This window comes from Poeciliopsis prolifica, unplaced genomic scaffold, assembly GCF_027474105.1.
Source record: "Poeciliopsis prolifica strain line A6 unplaced genomic scaffold, Auburn_PproV2 SCAFFOLD010, whole genome shotgun sequence".
Taxonomy (NCBI): Eukaryota; Metazoa; Chordata; class Actinopteri; order Cyprinodontiformes; family Poeciliidae; genus Poeciliopsis; species Poeciliopsis prolifica.
In genome coordinates this window covers 11,517,067-11,535,613 of record NW_026562385.1, presented here as the reverse complement: position 1 = coordinate 11,535,613, position 18,547 = coordinate 11,517,067, and the positions used below count along the sequence as shown (strand labels likewise).

Here is an 18,547-nt window from a genome sequence, read left to right as displayed (position 1 = left end):
TACCAGATGCCTTAAATACAATTTGCTCTTCAGCTCTTCAAATTTAAGATGATTTGCACCATGAGTGTAAATGTATCTGTCTTCCTGCCGTTGCACGGTTACAACGAGGCATCAAAACCTAACGTCCATCAAACACCATGGCTCCAAAAATAACTTCTCTCTCCCTCTTTTTTTTTTAGATGTCTACTAACCTTGTTTCACAGACCTTGATTTGACTGAGCCTGGCTCGGAGCCTGACCCCGCCCTCTCCAGCCCAGTCCCCGCCCCGCCCCGCCCCTCCCCGCCCCGCTCCCTCTCCTGCCACGGGATTTGAAGGCGAAAGAGGAGAGAGAGAGAGGCAGAGCCAAGAGAGAAACAAAAAACGTGACGAGGCACCCAAAGCGTCCTGTTATGCAACAACTGACCTACTAACATACATTAGAGACTCCGCGGCGAAACGGAGAGAGCGAAAGGAAGAAATCAAGAGAGGCAAAGCAACGAAAAGGGGAGGGCGGGGAGGAACAGAAAGCGACCATGACGGGAGGAGCGCACCGAAACGAGGCACTGTGGTCGCACGTCCTCCGCCGGTGACACGGCGGGAAGAGCGCTGCTGTTTCTGGGCGCGTGAGTTCAGAGAGAGACGCAGAACGGCGTCTTGTTGGACAAGAGGACCGCGTGGATTCTTTGATTCCTTTTGTTTTTATATAGACATATTTTAAAGGTAAGGCATCACTGGACATATGGCGTTACCAAGTAACCCGGTGTGAGGGTTCGTCTCCGCTCTGTTTGCCTGCGCTGTGTGTGTGTGTGTGTGTGTGTGTGTGTGTGTGTGTGTGTGTGTGTGTGTGTGTGTGTGTATGTGTGTGTGTGTGTGTGTGTGTGTGTGTGTGTGTGTGTGTGTGTGTGTGTGTGTGTGTGTGGAGGGTCCAGAACCCGAACTCAGACACGCTGCTGAAGTTGTACCATGAAGTCTGCTTACTTTGTAAAAGCCATGTGGAGGCACGCGCAGGCTGGCAGAATGCAATGAATACAAACCGTCCAATTTTGCATGGCAGTTTAACAGCTAACTTCAAAATGACCCACATTTCCAATTTCTACCAAGCAAGCTAACTGTCTTAAAATAATAATAATAATAAAAATACTCAATTGGTTTAAAATAAACTAAAGTATGATTTTAAAAAATCAATTAAAGCAATGCTGAAATAGTCATAAAACTGTTATTCTGGCAAGTTAGCTAGTAGCAAATTTGACTTTAGCATTAGCTTTTGTCGGAGAACTAGCCGAGGCCGGATGCAAACTCAAAAGTATTTGCTCCAATGTCCAAACTTTTTCCATCATAATAGTGGCAACCGTTCGTGTTCACTTGGCAGGAACATTTAGTGTGAATATATCCGCTAATTGAGACTCAGCAGGAGGCGTCTCAATCATTCTCCGAGATTTCATCTCATGGCTAATGTTTGGCTAATATATATTGCCAAATCAAAGTAGATAATATTAGAATTTAATAGCTGTTAAACACTACATGTGCAACACGTGTGCTTGGTTATAATGCGAATTTTAATGGCTACAATTGGATATCCCCAAATTCTTAAATAGTGCCGTGCAGGAATCCCGACTCGCTACATTAGAGGTCTAGTCAAAGCCCTCTCTCAAATTGGGTCAATAACGAACAATTCTAGCAACTGCTAACTTAGGTGTCTTACAATGAAGCCAGTAGAAAATAAAGATGAACTAAACCATAACTGTCCATTAAGTATAACCTGAATGTTTTGGTAATAAAGTTTCTTGATTTGGTGCGACTTCAGTAGCATATTGAAGTTCCACTACAACATAATAATAACAATGTGTTTTTTATCGTATGCAGAACTTTTCTTGGCTTTACAGTGGAGGTTGTACAAGCAGCTATTTCTGTCCTATGAATAATTGATCAGCCTCATAAATAGAATCCTTCCTGCCACAGAGGCTCAGAGTCTCGACTTGTCCTGCATGTCCACCAGCTTTGTTTTAGGTTAGTAGGCTAGCTCATGTGGACAGGCGGGGAGGGAGAAGGGTGGGGGAAAAAATCCTGTGCAGGCTGAGAGGACACACTTCTCCCCGTCACGTGTAGCAGCTCTTTGTAAAAGGTTACAGCGGCTGCCTTTAACCCTTTGGAACCCTCGGAGGTCGCAGCCGTGCGCCGCGAGCGCGCCGTGAAACGTTTCAGCACACCTGGAAGCTTGGACGTGTCTTTTTTTTTTTTTTTGTCTTTTTTCTTCTTTTTCTTTTTTTCCACCTCCTTTTCTTGTTTACAACTTGCACTTGGACTCATGGAAGCCACGCGCGGACAGCCCCCACGCTGCGGATGAAGAAGGGTGAGGTCCTGCGTGGGTTCGAGGACATCTGGATCAAATGTTGGGGTCAGAGGAGGTGCGGGTCTGTCTCTTAGAAAAAACAAAAAGAAAAGAAAAACTGGGGGAGCTGTTAAAACTTTAAACGTGTTCAAATGGGTGTTGTAGAAGAACGTGTTGTTGTTTTTTTGTTTTTTTTTATTGGAGGTCGTAGATGAATTTCACGGCACAGTTGTAATCGCCTCGCATGACTTGAGGATCCGATTAAATATGCATGGACACGATTTGTCAGACAGCGCAACAAAGGAGGCGTGCGGGGTGACATATTGTTCACAAGGTGTTGCTGACTGTGAGATTTATTTATGCTCTTTATTCTTTTTTAAATGTATATTATTATTATTATCGTTTATTTGTCCCTTCTTGTCTGAACGCACGCCGCACTTACACCCGCAGCAACCAGCCCTTTAAAAGACTGCTGATCTGTTGCGTCATGCGTCGCGGGCGCAAAGGACGTTTTTTCGGAATAATGTGAGAGCGGGGGACACACCCCCATATAGGATCTCTGCAGGCTTTACATATAAAGCCGCACGTGGGTACTAATACAGCTTTTCAGGAATGCCATTGGTCAAGCCCAGTTAAAAACGAAATAGGCAACATAGAACCACGACTTTTATACGCATCGTGGCTATAGGACGATGTAGGTGTGGGTGGGGGCGGTTTCATAATAAATGAATTAAATAATGTAAGTAGATGAGAAAAAGGAGCAGATTATGCAATCTGCGGAAACCCCGTAGTCTGCGGCGACACGCAGCGCCGCGCTTCTTCTTGTGCTGCGGACCCTGCCAATTGGTCGGGCGCGCGAGTCGGGTTTCTTCTGTGTGCGCGCGCCAGCCAGCGACGAAATGTAGGTCACGTCGGTCCCGCGGGGAGGGGACGGGAGCTGAGGAAGGCGCGCGCCACCGACCGCAGCTGACTGGAAAGGCAGAATCAGAACCCCACCAAAATAAACCCAGAGCCATAACAAAGAGCCGAGGCAAGCCGTGGCAGCAGCGCGAAAGTGGAGCAGCAAGTGAACAAGTAGCACTCATGTCTAGGTGTAGCCCCATGCAATGTTAATAACAGAGTAGGCTATATATTTAAAAAAAAACTCCATGGAGGAGATATCTAGGAACTTTAATTTAAAGTAGGACGGAACAACAGAGACTTGTGATTTCAGAAGTTAGATTTTAAAAAATCCAGATAGCCTTGAAAGGCAAAGGCCTCGTTTCCACTGAGCGATACAGTTAGCTATGCTATTTTACCCGTTTCCATAGTAAACCTGTCAACGTACACCTGACCCATAATGCACCACTCCTGGACCCCTTCAGTTGTAGTAGAACAACGCTATAGTTAGCATGGTGCTAGTGGCGTCACATAACGCAGTCCATTGATTGGGGGACGGAAAAACGTCACTGCGTCACCACAAACTAGTTCCTCACGTTCGTTGTCGCCATGTTGGATGTTTGGATTGTGAGAGATCAGCTGGCGGTGGAAAAGGCTGGATGATAGAGTAGCGTACCAAACCTGGAAGTTTGCAGAAGCAAGGCAAAAGTGAACTTTTAGTGCAGTAAAACAGCTTCACTTCATTGCTTCATTATAAAATGTTATTCTCATTGGGAAGTTGTTCATACTAGAAACAAAGGCATAAGTTTATTCTTTCGGAGTGACTTCTCAATTCAGGAGTACGGCAGTTTAAAAAGTAAAAAAAAAAAAAAAAAAAAAAGCATTTACTTAAACTGCTGTAATTACTTAGATTTTTTTAGCACCTCTTTACTTTTATGTTATACATGAAAGTATGATTTTGTTTATTTTTTTTAATACATAGAGTGTTACCTCCTGTCTAAATGTAAAATATTGGTTGAGAAAGAGAACGTGAAAAGAAATCTACAAATGTCAAAATGTGCTTAAAAGTGCACTAACCAAACTTGACTTTTAACATCTTTTGTTAAAAGTGTTGATTGGTGTTATTTTTTGCTAAATACTCACATGGACTGACTGATCCTAAGTAGCCATTAAGTTAATGTTGAGAAATGTCAAGTCTTTGGCAGGATACCATGACTGGTAATGCTTTCCAGGTTGTGTTTCACATGGGAGGGTCATTAGCAGTTCTCAGTTTCTTATGTAAACGTCTCTGTTTAATAATCACCAAATGGAAAACATGAAGACGGTTTCAAGGTTCATTAAACAGCATTTTCATAAACCACTGTGAAATGTTTGAAATCGGAGTTGGTTTAAATCAGATGACTGAAGTCCACTTTGATCTCTGATACCTCTTGGACTTGACTCGCCGTTAGCTTTAGCCTGAGGCACCAGCTAATCTGGATTTGTACTACATGAAGACTTCTTGACCATTAAAACATTAAAAGGGATAGTTTGGAGCTTTTATGTATATTTGTTGAGCAATAGTTGGAAGATGTCGGATTACAGCTAATGTGACACTTGAAAATGGACTAGATATCAAACGGCTTTCATAAAAGACTGTTAGATTGACGCGTTCCTCGATGACCAATGTATGTCAGTTCTCTTAGTCAACTGGTTGGGAATCCCTCTGGATAATATTCAAAATACTGCCAGACCAGAAAAAGTACATTCATCACTACAGTTGTGCAAATGATGCAAAATCCAAAAGTTTAGTCCATCCAAGGTGAACTCAGAATGGATTGACGAATCGCAAGTGTTAAAGCAAATTCATACAGTTTGTTGTCCATAGCTGCCAACTTAACACCAATGTTGTTCAGCCGAGAAAAAACTAATGAAAGTCACAATTATTTTCTAATTTACTGCAGCTTAGTATTTATTGCCTTGAAGTTGGTTTGAATTGTTAAAGTTAGCTAAAATGGTGTGCCATTTGATTAGTTGTTAGCTTGCTGCTGCTTCCAGGATTTCTTCACTTTTCTACAAACTACCATCTACTCTATTCTACCTTTGCTAAACAAAACTGCAGGACAAGAAGTTATAGTTAGGAGCTCTGTATGGTTTTCATCCTGGCCTACTTTTTTGGCCTGTGGGCTTTCTTGGAGTTTCCTGGCACATGGACTGTGATGAAAGATGAGGGCCTGGCTTTGTTATCGTTCTGTGGTTTGGAGCCAAGAGAAAGGCAAATTACAGCATTTAGTAGGCCAGGAGAGCACATGTGACTGGTACACCACATGGACTGAGTCACGCTCCTTTTATTTTATTTATTTATTTTTTTCCTTTTTGAAAGAGAAATGATACGGCTCGTGTTCGTGGAAAAGACTCTGCCTCGCCTTGTTGGTCTGCTGCCCAGACCTTTGCTTCCACCCCACCCCCCTTTTCATCATCTCCTTGACATATTTTTTGCTTCTGTAAAACTAAATCAACAACCAGTCTTGGATTTCAAGCCTTCCTTGTCCATGACCTCCAACCCAGCACTTGCCCTATATTTAATTTGCCCCACTGTGAGCAGGGTGTGAGGTCCCACGGTTTAAAGGAGCCTCTTTTTTTTGTTTGTTTGTTTTAATGTCGGACCTGTCCTGAATTCCTGAAACAGCCCCCTGGAACACGTGCTGGAGCTTTTGAACCACTGTTTCCAAGGCTCACTGCCCCATTTGGACTCCTTGCGGTGTGGGCACTGCGGTCGTGTGAGGGAGTTCGACTCCGGATTCTTTTCCTGTGCCGTCATTTCCAGAGTGCCACAGAAACCGAGCAATGACACGTGAAGTATTTATGACGAAAGGAAAGACTAATCCAGGTCAAGGGAACGCTTGTGAAGGAAATAAGTGGGACACAAAGCAGGTTTGCAGCCTCAGTGCTTGTATTTGCATACTCTGTGTGGAAAGCTTTAGGGCGGATTTTTCCTGGATTTAGCCCCTCTGCAAGTCCAGTAGGAGTACCGTCATTGAAGAAGTAGTCAATTTACACTTATTTACACAATTAAATACAATTCGATAAAGAAAGTGGCAGTAGACCTGGTAAGGTCATTCATGTCTTTGCTCTTTCTGAGGACAGATATGGAACATGCGCAGCCTGTGACGTAAGTCAGCCCGGCGTTTAATAAAATCTAAAATTGAGCACGTGAAGCTGCTGGTTTCATGGAAAAGAAAAGAGCGTCTGATATGATTGGCTGTTTCTTCCATTTCCCCATTTTTTTGTTGCTATGGGTGACAAATTCCTTGTAATGATGCAATACCAACGGTGTTGCAACTGCTACTGGTTCTCCCCCTACCAGGCAACCAGCATAATCTCTTTGTCTTAACTCTCTGTCTCTCTCATCGGTTTCTTCTGCTTCTTTGTTTCCACTCCACTTGCAGTCACATTTGTCGATATTCACAAAACGCTCTGATTTGCCTCACTTCCTTCTCTGTTGCTTCTCTTATCTTTTTTTGGACTTCTCCCTTTTCTCTTTCTGCCCGTCGGCTGACCTATATTCCAGCGAAAGAATACGGTAGAGAAAGCCAGGCTCTTGTTTACGGAGCGCAGCTCGTTCCCAGTTTCTGGGTCAGTGGGACACGCAAATTAAAAATGGCTCTATCTGCCGCCGTCTTCCTCTCCCGTGCCGCGGAGGCACATGTCAGTCGTTCGTGACGATGACCTGAAACAGTTAAGTCAGGGAAAGCTTCTTCCAGCGGTGGCCGGCAAAGAGTTGATGCAAATAAGATTCAGCTATGTTGTATTTGAGCTGCATGGCACGCTTAAAAAAAAAAAAAAAAAACTCAGCAAAGCTTTTTTTTCTTCCCAGAATTAAAACGGGAATCTTTTCATAACAGGATCAGAGGACAGGGGAAAATGAGCAATGCTGTAAATACTTATGCATATGTGAAAGGGTACATTTGATATAACCCTTTCTTCAATCTAAGCACGCATTTGAACGCAGAAAGGGATCTTTTATTTGTTTACTTGCAGTGCAGAAGAACTATTTCCTTTTTTTGCATATCCTGAAAAGCAAACCAACCACAATTGTCTCAATTTAGGTCAACTCCGAAGGTTATGAAGACAATAAACTTCATTTGCATATAGATATTTTTTACACTTATGTGTGAGAATTCCAGCTTCTTTCTCGATAACAAAGCTGGTTAGGTTAGTTTCACTGATATCTGCAGGTAGTGTGTACATAACATATTATAATATGTTTCTCATACGCAAAGTCACATTTGGAAAATTATTGTATTGTTGTTTGACATTGCAACAATAAGCTCGGTTGCAACTAACCTACATTAAGCTCTTTTTTTCTTTTTTTACCTTTATCATTTCACACTTATCATGTCAGATGAGGGCAGCAAGGGCAGTGGGAAAAAAAACAACAAAAAAACTGTTAGCTAAATATATTATATGCAACCAGATCATGAATGCAGATCACTTATTGAATATAAAACCCACCCAATACTGAATTCATGCAACCAGTTGCCATTGCATTATTGCACACATTGATAGTGTAATGACAACTACTGTTTTATAGACTGTAAATCTATGTGTAGATCTAAGTCGGAGTAGCGAGTGTGGTGTATATAATATCAGACAAGCACCTGTTTGTCTTTACTTTCCAGTCAAAACACTAAACGTGGACCAAAAATTTTGTTTTAGGAAAAATTAAGGAATTCTTAATAGAAGAGAGATGTCATACCACAAGATCTCACCATATCTTGTGGGATAAGGGAAGTCTGTCTCTCAAAGAAAATGATGAGGCTATGATATTCATGTGATTTGAGATTTTCTTCCTGTCGTATCATTGTTGAAGTTTCTTATTTTGAGGTTCTTGAGTCGCTGTGTTGACATAATCTGGGTGATGGTCAAAACCTCTTACGCCTTCAAACTGTTTCAGCTTACTTTTGCGGCAACAGTTTGGACTTTGTAGAAAAAAAACCTGTAATCTAGTCAAAGACAGAATGCAAAACAATTTAACAGGTGGGATATGGTAAGCTATGTCCCACCTGTATTCCTGCGGCTAGCTAGCCGTTAGCCACTAATGATGCTAAAGTTTCTCAACAGCATCAAGTCTCGTGAACCCGATAAAATGTATCATTTTGCTTTGTCTCATGAGCACTGTGAGAACTGTGAACACTGAGCCGTTACTTATTATTCTTTAGGAAAACCTAACACATTTACCTGCAATTGTACATCTAAAAAAGTTCATGTAGAGAATTTTGTAATTTTTCTGAATTTGTCTTGAGAATGTCATTCAAGTTTATTTAGTTTATCAGCTATAAAAACAAGTGGCAGGTCACCCACCTCTGCTCTAGAAGAACTCCAGACTAACAAGCCTTGAAAGACACAAGGCAGAATTACAGAAAAAAAACAACCCGCCTCTTTTATGATGTCTTCAAGGTTTATAGACACAGGTTGTCAGATTAAGCTACAGGTAGCACCTTGTCGTCGGTCAATTTTCACGCTTTATGTTAACCCATGTCCCACCTTTCACCTCTTTTCTTTCCGGGGACTCTTGACCTATATTTATCAGCGCCCCTCCTCCCAGCTTCCCCCACACCTCCAAATCCCTCACTAGTGTCTCAGCTTCTTTATCCTTGACCTGCATTAGCAGATGCCTTTGTCTGCCTTATCTGCTCGCCCTGTAACATCGATTTGGCATTGACTTGTTTTGGCCAAGAATGCCGCCACATTCCTTTGTGGATGAGCACATTGGATTGGGGGGATTGGGGATTCAAGATAGATGGCAATTCACATACACAAAAAAGCAAATTGTCCCAAATTGTTGAAGGGTATTTTTTTTCTATATTTCGCTAAAATGCTCTGAAGCAGATCCAGGGAACTGACAGATCTGCAGCTGACTCAGCCTTTGTGCTGTCTTTTTCGAACACTCATCAGACAAAACAAAAGCTCTAATCCTTACACAATCCAGTTTTCATGCTCTCAGCATGTCTGCGACTGATGTAATTTCAGTGGCGCGCTATCCAGTTATGCATGTGCTTGTCTTGGCTGCGACGTGTAAGTAAGCCATAATGACCACCTCTTGGTTTAGCGTCCGGCTAACCTTAAAAACATGAGATTTTCAAGTCCTTGAAAACATGCCCATCCTTCTTCTAATGAACTCTTTGTCCCCCGTTGCATCACAAAAGCCAACATCAACATGCCAGGAAACGGGTCAGAGGTCACAGTTTGCAGACGGATCACATCAATAGCAGGTCTAAAAGGTCAGACGCTAAGGTCTAGCAACCATTCAGTGGTTGCCAGGAGTTACAGAGGCGACTAAGACTAGACATGCCAAAACATTGGACAACGGCTCCGTGGTTTTAGACATAAATCTTTGATCTGCATGCATGCTACGATGTTAAAAAAATATTTTTTTAGAAAAATGTATGTAACACAGTACCAGCAGTCCATGTGGATTAACACTTTTTTTTTCTTTTCTTTGAATGTCTGCAGCCTTTCATCTTGCAGTCAGTTGCAGAGAGAACAGAGCGAGGAAAGGGAAACTGAGACCAAGGCTCCCCGAGAGGCAAACATGCTGAGGTAGACAGAACGGCCTACATCCTGCAGCCTGCGTGGAGATCCTGGACGCTTCGTCTTCAGCTCAGCATTCTGCTGTTTTGCTGTTACAACATATAACAGTCGAGACTGGAGACTGGTCTAATTCACTTCTGTTCTTTTGGACGCTGAAAGGAGAACCCCCGAAAGTGGATAAATGAGGGTTGCCAACGTTAAACTTCACTTGTTCTTCATCTTTTTGAGCTATATGGACACTTGAGTCCCAAACCATAAACAGACTGCTTATTCCAGGAGGCAAGGCATTTTCATTACAACCTCATTATTTCAAAGTGGCTGCTATCTGTTGCAAGGATGGAAAATTTGAGTCCAACTCTGAAAACGTTGAATAAACCCTCAGGGAACAACCTCAACAGCATCGAGACCTTCAACGGTTATGACGAGACTCTTCAAGGGACACCGGCTCGCTTGGGGCGTCTCATCAAACCCAAGCCCAATGTTACCTGCAGACGGAAGCGTCAGTTTATTTCTGATGAGAAAAAGGATGCCTCCTACTGGGAGAAAAGGCGCAAGAACAATGAGGCTGCCAAGCGCTCTCGGGAGAAGCGTCGTCTCAACGACATGGTGTTGGAAAACCGTGTCATCGCACTGAATGATGAGAATGTGAGACTGAAGACCGAGCTGCTCCAGCTAAAGCTGCGCTTTGGCCTCATCAGCACAGCCTCGTACATTGAAAAGAGCCAACAGATCAACGTGGCAAATGATGGCGGAAACGGAGGTTCTTCCTCGTCCTCCTCGTCTAATCAGTACTACTCCAGCGGTTACTCAAGTGGTTCTCAGGTGATGATTAACTCTGACTCCTCGGAAACAGAGCAGTCGGGACACGGCGATAGCCACAGGCAGCTGGTGAAGTACTCTCCGCGCGGCTCCCTCTCCGATATGTCCGACGGTTCCTCGAGGGACAGCCCTGAACCGATGCCATTTGAAATCAAACAGGAGGGAGACAGGCTGGAGATGGACATCACCAGTGACACCACAACTCAGATTATGTTCAACATCCACAGGGGTCCGGCATCTGCATCCACAAGCCACCAGATTAAGCAACATCAGGAGATGGATGCTGTGTATCACCACCACCCGCACCTCCTTCAGCAGCAATCCCATCAGGTGACAGTCGCTGCTGTCAAAACTGCTAGCCAGACTGTCCCTCACCCACCTGCTGCCCAAAGAAGTGTCATTCTGTACGGCGCCAGCAGTGCCTCCTATCCCGTTGACGTCGTCACCAGGCCCCAGAATGTAGATCTGCAAGTAGCCTTAAAGCACAGCAGTAGTCAACTACAGCAGCCCATCACAGAGACCTCCATTGAGACGCTAGCTGAGGTAACAAAGCAGCTGGAGAGAAAGACATTGGACTCTCCTCAGTATGAGCTGTCAGACAGCTTTAATGAGGCTAAAGAGAGAGAGGTGTATAGAGTCTGTCAACCTACTCAACAGCAGGAGGGTGGATCACCCAAAGAGCTCCTCAGTGAACAGGCGGAAGGGGTTAGGCACACCCAGTTGTACCACCATCTTCAACAACCTCACCATTCATACCTCAGTGCACAAGATGAGGAGCCACCAGTGCTTAGCTACGAGGGTGGACCCAGAGCCGATGGTTACCTTCAAAGCCAATCAACGTCGTTAAGTGACGGCGATCCTTCTGACAAAGAGGCGTCAACAGACGATGAAGAATCCCTATCTTTGTCCTGTTCGGAAATGAGCAGCATCCACAACCAACATCTTTCTGGGATCCTCCAGTCTGGTTTGCCTCTTCCCCAGTACCCAGGCTGTTCCCAGATGCAGGGATGGGATCCTCAAGGAGAGGTTCGGGGAACGGCGCTGCCCCACAAACTCAGACTCAAACACCGGGCCATGAGCACCGGAAGCAGCGGCGGCAACTGCTCCGGACAGGAGTCCCCAACCACTCCTCCCTCTGCTACTCCTCCTCCCCTCCCTCAGCACCCCTATCTTTCCCTCTCGCCGTTGCAGAACATTAAGCGAGAGAGCTCGAGTGGAGCTTGCAAACTGATGGCATCAGGAGAAGGTGCAAAGAAGGAGAGTGACAAAAAGGAAAGCGGAGGGCGACGGAACAAGAGGCGAGATTAGGAGGCGTCACTTTACAACTTGAAGATTTAAAGTTCTCCCCTAAGACTTCTCTGCCATCATGCCTTTGCCCTACTATGACATGCCCTTCTGAATCTGAGGACATATTTCTGGGCTGTACTACCCACCAACTCCCAGATTAAAGAAAAGAACGGACATATTGTAGGCTGTGTATCATATTTGTATATGTTGTACAGATTTTGTCATTTCTTACATCCTCTCCATACTTACTGAAGCATGTTTGTTTATGGGGTGAGGAGAAATGGAACTCCATGTTTTTTTTCTACTCTTCTCATTCGACAGTATCCAGTAGAATACGCCGGCGAAAGCACACTTTTGATATACAAAAAAGGAATGTAAGCGAAAACAAAAAGGAAAAAAAAAATCAATTTACAACAAATTTGATGCATATCCAGCTGTAGATAAACATACAAATGTATGGGTCTATGCCTTAACTATAATCAGATGCAAATGTACACCTGGGATATCCCCTCGACCAAAGAAGCACCAACACTACAACTACTAGTTTTCATGTCTCAGCCCTCACTCTTTCCCTCTCCCTATGAACCATCTGCATCATTTCATAAGAGATCATGTCACAATTATTTTTGAAGCACTTCTTTTGTATATAAATGTGATATAAATGAATATATGTATCTATTTTAAGCATCTATTTTAGGAAGAAAAAAAAAAGAATACACATCCAATAAAAATGCAGCAGGAGGGATGAATCTAAAAAAATGATCGTCCTCTGACAAATCACAACCGTCGCACAGTGGGGGTGTAACAAGAACTTGTAGCAAAGATATTTGCAGCGATAACCATTTGCTGACATCATGTGACTGCGTCGAGTTTGTAATCCATCAGCGTGAGCCCTGGATGCGAAGATTTGTGCTTTCAGTTTGAGAGCTTCTATGTTTGAGATTCTTATTTTGACGGATGAAAGGAAGTAGTTCCAGATTAGCCTTTCGTACTGACAGAATCTGATAGTAAAGATTGCTTTTAGGCTCCCTAACAAGATTGAAGTTTAAGTAGAAGACTCCACAACTTCTAAACCAATGGTCTGACAGCACTTTGGTTACACTTACAGTGACATTCCAGGTAGAAGTGATTCAGTCGCGGCTAGCAAACTGCTAGCTGGTACCTGCTTATGCTTCTATGTGTCCACAGTTACCCAAAGAACTGCTTTTGAGGTTGTTGGGTTTTTTTTTTTTTTTTCAAATGATCTCAAGTTCAAAATCTAAAAATCTTGCGTCTCTTCAGTCGTCATTTTTTATCCACGACAGACCGCCGCCAACAAAGCTAACGTTAGCATCTGCCTTCATGCCTCCTATCAGGTCCATGAAAATTAGACTGATTAAATTTAAGCTGCATAGTTCTGCATTGACTAGAAAGTTTCTGAAAAAAGCACATTTTAAGATGTCTTAAATGTTTATTTTATTTTAAAAACCCTAAAAGGAAGCAGTTCAATTACCTCAGAATGAAACAAGTATGAAGCCGAAGGTGTGAACTGATTATAGTCTTGTACATTTACGTGAAATTCACTCATAAAAGGAGGACGCTTGTCTTATTATTGTGTGTCATCTCGTCTCACGAGCTGTGTTGTTACACCCCTTCTGTGCAGCCATGTTGGTTTTGGTTGCAGCAGGACGCAGTTCGATTAAACCTTTCTCTTCTGATTGTTGAGCTTTGGCATTAATCATTGGTAAATGTCGTGTTTACACAGAAATGGCCATCCGTTGCGGAGAGCCAGCAGCACTGAAGGGAGAATTTGTTTCTCCCCGAGGCGTAAAGCCTCAGTAAAATGTTTGGATTAATGAACCTTTAACCAGCCTTTAAATATTTGGTGGAAATCACCGGCTGCAGGCTGTAAGCCTTTTTTAGTTTCTTTGAGCTTTATCAACCATATCTTGTTGTTACTATTCACTGGCCCGATGTATTTATTTCCCTTGCCCGTCAACATGCCATTCACTGTACAAACAAAAGAAAAGCACAGGAACGCAGACGGAGAATGTGTACAGACCCCTTCAGATACATATCATAGCTTAAAAGTAGAACGTTACATTCTGGCAAAGGAGACAAAAGCAAGACGAGTTTAGACAGATTCATGTAAAAACACTACAGTGCACTGAGACTTAACGTAAACCCTGAATACCTACTGTTTACTTTTTATGTCACGGGCTATGGTTCTGCAATGTGACCAAATATGACTCTAAAGGCCCATGACTCATTGAAAATTATTTATCAAAGGGGCAAGTATTATGTTAAATTGACTTTTTTTAAATTTTGCACCGTGTTGAATTATTCCCTCGCTAAAAACATACCTGGAGTGTTGTCTGGATTTGAGAAATCCTTTAATCTCCTGTGGCAACCATTCAGCTGTGCAAAAAACGCCCGGGTGGACCAAGCCCCGCCTTCGAGGCGCAGCTACTACTGAAGGCGGAGTTTCAGAAAGAGCAAGAGTTTTTAAAGGGCCAGAAGCCCCATTTCAAGACATAGCGTTACAAAGTTAAATTTCTTTTAAATGATATTTGACATACGTAGCATGTTTTTTAACAACTGCACAGTTGCTCGATTATACTATAAATTGATACTATGTGCCTGGAAAACACATAATGCTGCCCCTTTTAAAATTAGGCTAAATAACTTAATCCCAAAGGCAAATTCTGCTTACAATTCAACTGGACTAAATTTCTTACCTTGAGCTTTAACTAAAAAGAGGGCTCCCTCCTCGTTTCCTGCCTCTATTATGCATTTCAAGGGGTTGTAAATCCCCTAAGTTTCATGGTAGTTCTGCAACTGGATTGTGACAAAATGCCTTCACTGGATTCTAGTTTAATGTCTATGTACCATGTTTGGCTTCTGTTTCTTTTTTTTTTCTTTTTTTTTTGGTGCTTGTGTATAAATGTAAAGCTTTCACAAACACTGTAACGTTTGTTTCATCGGGTTTCGTATCCCGTTTTCTAGTCCAGGTGACGTTCCGTTATCCCCTCTGCCATGTCTTTGCTCCTCGCGACTGTGACGACATGTGTTTGCCTCATTCCTCTTCGTCCCCCTCACTTTTAAAGTGTGTATTAAAACGGTAATGTTTGTGGTTTTTCGCTGATGGTTTTTATGAAAAAAAGGAGAAAAAAAAAAAAAACACGGCTACTTTGGTGTGTTGTTTGAGACGGGTGGCGGTTGGTCCGGCTGGTCATTACCATGTAAAGACACTAAAATTCATTGTTGAAAGATGGGAGCGTTTCGAGGAAAATAAAAAGTGATGTTGCCCTGTCGACATATCAACGAATTTTCTTTTCCTGAGTCTTTTTTTTGTTTGTTTGTTTTTTGTGCCTCGGAGTAAATCTGCTTCGAGATGAATAAAAACCAGGAAAAACTCGTGAATCAAAACAGTAAGAGACGGTGAGTGGTTGCCATTTTACCAGAATTAACAGATCATCTTACTCACTGACTTGCAACAGGAAATGAATCACCGTTATTAAGAAAACGGGAAACATCTGCACAGTACACATGGCTCCTTGGCGGTCTAAAACAATGGAAATCGGAACGCCGTTTGCTCCAGGTCGGCATAACGTGGATGAAGACACCGTTTCAAGACTCGTGTATAAAATGAAAGTCAGCATAATAACTCATCTACAACTAGATGGACTTTAAGAATGTCTTGTCTCCATTGTATTTTTCCTTTTCTTCTATTATTTTCTCCTTATGCCCTTTACCTTCCATACTTCTTCCCTTGTGTCCTTATTTCAATCCTTCCTTGCGCCATTCCTTTCTTCCCATCCTTGCTTCCTTGTTTTCTTGTGTCCAATTCCCATTTCTTGTCCTTTTTTTTACCTTTTACCCCTTATGTCCCTTTTCTTCTGTCGTTGCCGCCTTCCAGTCTGTTGCATTCTTTATTTCTCTTGATTCCTGCCTTTTTTCCTTCAGTGCTTGTGTCCTTATTTTCTTGTGTTCTACCTCAATACCTTCAGTCCTTTGGAGTTTTTTCCTTGTGTCCTATCTCCCGTTATTTTTGCTGGCAGCCAATAGCAGACTCTGCCAATGGTACACGTATCTGGCCTAAATTCATCGAGAATATTTACATTTTACTCTAAAAGACTGAGCAGTCCGGAAAGCTGAGTCTGTACAAATCCGTCATTTCAGCACTTGACTGTTACGGAAGTTGAGATCCGTGAATCAAACAGCTATCGATTAGAATCATTCAAATGTCCCAGGATTAGCTTTGACCCAAGGCTGGCACTCTTTCTGCTTTCCCACCATTTTCAGGCTAAAAAATGCGTCAGACCAAAACCCTGTGCTTCGACGCACTGCTTCGAGATGAATCAAAACCAGGAAGAAAGGTTAGGTTGAACGGAGATAATCTGAAACAGCATTTTAGCGCGTCGTTCCTGAAACCACAAAATAAAACGCAAGAACACATTTTTCGTCCTTGGGGAGGACAAGCTGGAATCGGCAGGCTCAGCGTTGGCAAGAAAAAGTGTAATCAGTGCGTCCCTAATCAGAAGCATACCATGTTCTCGTTATTTGTCCTGATTTTCTTGAAAACAGTTTCCCAAACTCACTGTGTTCCCATAAGGACATAGATTCTTTCTCAAGTTTCTTTGTGGTTTGACTTTCTCCCCCCCCCACCCCTCTTATTCTCAGAAAAGCAGGTTTCAGAGAAAACGGCTCAAAGTTTGCGTCTTGGAAGAAAGTCGACATTTAACACACTTTCTGCACCAGTGACCGTGAGCACCTTTTTTCTCCCTCCCCCCCCCCCTTCCTGATATCAGACATCCGTCTGCAGCGAGAGGGAAGCGCCGCGGCGACACACTGACACACTTTGCTCAGACGAGCCAGAAAAACTCTCCAGAAACCTCGTCTGATGCAACACTGGCCTACTTCTGCTTCCACGAGCTCGCTGACGTTAAATCACAAACTCTAGCATCAGGCACAAGCTCTCCTCGTTACAGCCGCAGCGTTTCATATTTGTGATTAAGTGTGAGGTGGAGCAAAGATGGAAGGAAACCAAGTCGGTTTGGTCCTGCTTTGAGGTACTTTCCCATGAAGTCAGGGGGATTATTTTTCTGAAGTCATGCATGTGGGGTCAATATGGCTCCCAAAACACAAATTAATGCACTCGCATGTCTGAAGGATTTCAAAATAAGTGCTAAATGAGCAGAAAAATGAGTTTAAAGAATCTGAATGACATAGTGCTTTTCATCCATTTTCATTTGACACACCAAAACTAGAGATGCACAGATCCGATATTAATATCTGTATCAGTCCCGACATTGAAAAATGCCATAAGGGCAGATCTATTCAGTATTATTCTGCGCTTAGTGCTCTGAGTGACGCTGTGTTTTATATTTTATGTTATAATCTCCAATTTTACTTTCTGGAAAGAAGGTTTGCTGCAGTTTATGTCACCAAGTTTGTGGAGCTATTGGCGTATTAAAATGTGCGGCACTGGTGCACAGAAATCTTGTGATTTTGTAGTTTAGTACAATTATGGCTGGATTACAGAAATATTTTCAATCAATTCTGCAATGTTTTTCTGTATTTCATTGTTATCGAAAAATCAGATATTGGTATCGGTACCACAAGGGAAAAAAGTGGATTGATGCATCGCTAATCCAAACCAAACATTCAAATGTATTTTACGAGATTTTTAAGTTAAATGCCAAACAAAAAAATGTAGAGTGCTAGATTTTACATAACAATAAAAAAGGGGCTGTTTACATCTGAATGCGTGCCACACTTGTAAAAAAAAGAAGAAAAAAAGTTATGTATAATTTTCTTTCACTTCACAATTCTGCACAACTTTGTGTTGGTTTCTCTAATCATATCCCAGTGAAACCCATCGACGTTGGGTTGAAGGTTCGACCAGAGCGTTAAGACAAAGTTGAAAGGTCCATCAGTGGATGTATGTTATATATATTTTTCTGTCAGAAATTCTGTCTGGCACCATCGTGTACACGAATGCCGTTCAGACCGACAACTAAAAAGAAAGTCAGACTTGAGGAGCACAGAACAGAGCCTAGAGTCTCACTTTATGAGCCATTGTCCCGGGCCCTGCCAAACCCAGAGAACCGGTACCGCAGCATTATTTCTGTGAGGGGTGTAATGCAGAGATGATTAGAAAGACGTTTGCGTGGAGTTGGCATGTTCTCCCTGTGCGCATGCGTGCGGTTCTCGCCAGGTACTTCAGCTTCCTGCTACAATAACATGACTGTCGGGTTGATTGGTTTCGCTAAAATCACTCGGTGGGTCTCTGTCTTGCCGTGGTGACCCGACCGGGATGCGTCCCGCTGGTGGAGATAGTAGACTTGAAGTTTATATCTTTAAGTCGTGTCACTATAAAGATAAAAGTGGCGATGAAAACTATTTGTTGCTCCACTTTTCGGAAACTGCGTGACACAGCAGTGACATACGAAACTGTGCTCTGTATCACCTCACTGTCCGATGTAACTGCAGCTGATCATATTTCTACGTCTATTGATATTTATTGATCCTCTCATTGAACAAACAGCAGATAAAAATAGTAAAAATATTGATCCAACAACACAGTTTTGTGTAGTTGGTGAAACGTCACCAACTAACTCGTTAAGAAAAAATTCTTACCATTACAAGAAATTTATCACAATAAATGATAAACGATACGATGATAGGCATCGGCTCCT

The 18,547-nt window shown here is 42.7% G+C and overlaps 1 protein-coding gene across 2 annotated transcripts; it reads left to right on the top strand.

Moving 5' to 3' along the window:
- Window positions 1-354: 354 nt before the first annotated feature.
- On the top strand, window positions 355-15,174 carry LOC129363664 (uncharacterized). Of its 2 annotated transcripts, none has more exons than XM_055035892.1 (2): window positions 355-700; window positions 9,684-15,174. In XM_055035892.1, exon 2 carries the CDS (start codon window positions 10,098-10,100, stop codon window positions 11,886-11,888), a length of 1,791 nt encoding a protein of 596 aa, XP_054891867.1. In that variant the 5' UTR covers window positions 355-700; window positions 9,684-10,097; the 3' UTR covers window positions 11,889-15,174. The 2 variants fall into 2 exon arrangements, with proteins under 2 accessions (XP_054891867.1, XP_054891868.1); XM_055035893.1 differs by lacking the exon at window positions 355-700 and adding an exon at window positions 1,366-2,385.
- The last annotated feature ends 3,373 nt before the right edge of the window (window positions 15,175-18,547 follow it).